We start from the raw sequence: 2,964 nt of genomic DNA, 5'->3' as shown, positions 1-2,964 counted from the left end.
ACGTAGCATCATCTGCCCAGCAAGTACTCAGCATGAAGATAGCCCCTGTCACTGGTACCACGACAGGTACAGACCACAGAGATTACACCCCAATCTGTCACAAGTCCTTGTTATGCTGAATGATGTCGTCAGAATTCAGAAGAAACACAAAACATAATCAACAGCACAGATTACATACTTCAGTTTCGTGTGCCTCACGGACAAGATGGTCCCTCATGGCACTAGGTACATATACATATACGTTGCAACTTGCAGCTATATACTACATACAGCGTCGCAAGGTACATATCTCGAGCTCGTATAATAAAACGGACATGTATCTACATGTATCGTTCCTTGGCCGAACTGTACGTACCTAAGGTAACACTACGTACACATTGATCCAGAGGATCTGACAGACGGATCAACCAAAGAAGGATCGAACTTCAGTTGTATATACTGGACACATGCCGATATGCCAACTCGTTTTACAGGGCACACGCTACTTTCCTTCAGACATAAGACATGTCAGCGATGAGCGAAGAAGCAGATGATGATCTGATCTCAGCGTCGACCTGGGGGCGCAGAGGAAGAAGTTGCGAGAGCCCAAGTCCACCACCTTCGCCTCCGGGTCCAGAGCTGCATCAACGGAATCTTGATCAATTCAGGCGCGCGGCCGGGGAGGTTTAAAGGAGGAACTGGAAGGAAGGCATACGCAACGCGGCCTCTGGATCTTACTTACCGTCGAGGGCGTATTTGGAGAGGTGCAACAAGAACCGTGCGGCCTTGTCGATTGCGCCGTCCTCGGCCGGGAGCGGCGGCCTGCGACCCTCGGCGGCATAGGCGTCGACCGTGGCACGCGCCAGGTCGGCCACCTTAGCGTCGGCGCCCAGCACCACATGCACCGGCCACAGGCTCCGCTCCACCGTCACGTTCACCAGCAGCCGCGACAGCCGCGGCGCCGGCCTCTCCGACAGTGCCGCCACCGGGTGGCCCAGCAGCGCCTCCACCGCGGCTGGGACGTGCACGGAGCTCCGCATGACCGGCCGGGGCCGAGGGAGTAATCAATCAAGGTCGATCGACGGTGCGTACGTACGTGGCTTTCTAAAGGCGCGAGGGAGTGGTCCGTTGTCGGACTGACTGATGTTTGCACTGGCACTGAGTCTGGCAACCTATATATATCTACAGAGACTATGTGTGCTTGCTGAGTGCTGGGTAGTGGTAGTGAGCAAATTCGATATGGTGTTGGTCGCGGTGGCAGGGTGGAAGACGACGATTTAATCGGTGCTGGGTCGTGATAGGTGGAGGGAGCGAAGGGATGACGGCATGATAGGTCGTGATATGCTGGTACGAACGATGCGAGGCCACGGGGCGGGGGATGACGGCATGCACGGCGGCGTCGAAGGAGTTCAGCCGGGGGAGGCGCTAGCTGACTCTGGCTATGCGGTGATCAGTCGTAACGTTCTACGGTCGGGGGGTGCGTGCTGCATGCCCGCGAGGAGCCGAGGACGGCGGCGTGGGCGACGAATGTACGAGAAATATCATTCTCTATGTATAGAAAGGTCCCTTTATTTGTTCTAGGGTCATTTTGAACATGTTTATGTATTATAATATCACGGGCATGTATTGATTATGAAATTATTTTGTTTCTAAATGAAACTATTTTATCTATCAATAATATATGCAGGTTGCCTGCCGTGTCTTTTCTAGGTTTACCTTCCTTCATTATGTTGCATCATGTGATGTTACAATTGTGCAAAATAGTGGCTGATCGTGCAGGCGAACAATGGAGAAGGAAAATGCCGTGGTGTACTTGATGGGAAAATACATAGGAGCTCATGGATGCCCGTGAACCCTATATGAAAGTTAAAGTTTACGGTCAAGATAATTTAATCTGTGTGGATGAATGTGATGGCTTGTTTGCTTGTCTTAATTATACAATAGATTTTTATTATACTTGTCGAAGTACCGTGCACACAAACCTAAAGACAACATTCCTACCTTGTAAGTAAATCTTAGTTTGTAATACATAATATCTTAAGCGCATCATGTCTCTCTGTGTATATCATCAAGTTACCTTGTAGGTGAAGTGGATTTTAGTTATTTTCCAATTGTTATACGCTATCATTTCTATGCATGCAAAATATGATATAATTTTTCTGTCAACTTGTCAGAGAAATTGGTGTGTCTAGACGTATTTTAATTCTAGATACATCCATTTTTATCTATTTCTCCAACAATTTTTTCTTGATGGAGGTTGTACGTTATATGCGTAATCAAAAAGAATAAATTAACAGCCTGTGGCAACGCACGGGCATTCTACTAGTATATCAAGTTTCAGAGTTGAGACTTGAAACATGCTTTTTCAGTCGTAGGTACTAAAGTTGTGATTTCGTCGGTCGCTCGTACTAAGTTTTGAAACTTAATAGTATTTTTAAAAACACATCAAAACGTATTTAAATTGGAGAGGCTTGGTGCCCCTGCATGTGGGTGTCGCAAATTCTCTTCCTAGCTTGTCCCGGACTTTAATTAAACTCTTACTACTGGGTGCGTTGTGTTTTCCCTTTCACATGTCCTTTTGCTATCTTGTAAATTATTTGTTGTTTTCATTGAAAAATTCGTGAGGAAGACAGATGACCGGTTTTAGAATAACTTTGCATTGGTTTAACTAACACATGGCCCGTGCATTGCAATGTGAGAAAAGCAACATCAGACACCCTTCTTTATTCCTGCCAGATCCTTATTTACGATTTTTGTACATAAGTGGAAATAGAGAAAAAAGAGAAAATATACATAATCGGTTTTAGTGTTGTGCTACTACCTCCGTCCGGGTTTATTGGGCCCCATCGTATTTTGTGTTAAACTTTGACACACTATAAGACTAACAAAATAGAAAGAATTTGTTACAAAATTTATATTATTGCATTTGTATTCGAAATAGGGCAAAAGCCGTCGCGCCGTCCAAATCATGCCGCGCCGCCACGT

The 2,964-nt window shown here is 46.3% G+C and overlaps 1 protein-coding gene across 1 annotated transcript; it reads right to left on the bottom strand.

The window, feature by feature from the left end:
• Positions 1 to 133: 133 nt before the first annotated feature.
• On the bottom strand, positions 134 to 1,108 carry LOC123082873 (uncharacterized). The gene is made up of 2 exons (XM_044505096.1): positions 722 to 1,108; positions 134 to 618 (listed from the first exon to the last, which is right to left on the bottom strand). Exons 1-2 carry the CDS (start codon positions 1,017 to 1,019, stop codon positions 482 to 484), a joined length of 435 nt encoding a protein of 144 aa, XP_044361031.1. The 5' UTR covers positions 1,020 to 1,108; the 3' UTR covers positions 134 to 481.
• Positions 1,109 to 2,964: the final 1,856 nt, after the last annotated feature.

This window comes from Triticum aestivum, chromosome 4A (assembly GCF_018294505.1).
Source record: "Triticum aestivum cultivar Chinese Spring chromosome 4A, IWGSC CS RefSeq v2.1, whole genome shotgun sequence".
In the NCBI taxonomy this organism is placed as follows: Eukaryota; Viridiplantae; Streptophyta; class Magnoliopsida; order Poales; family Poaceae; genus Triticum; species Triticum aestivum.
Note: the sequence above shows the minus strand (reverse complement) of the source record. Positions and strands in the feature narration are given on the sequence as shown.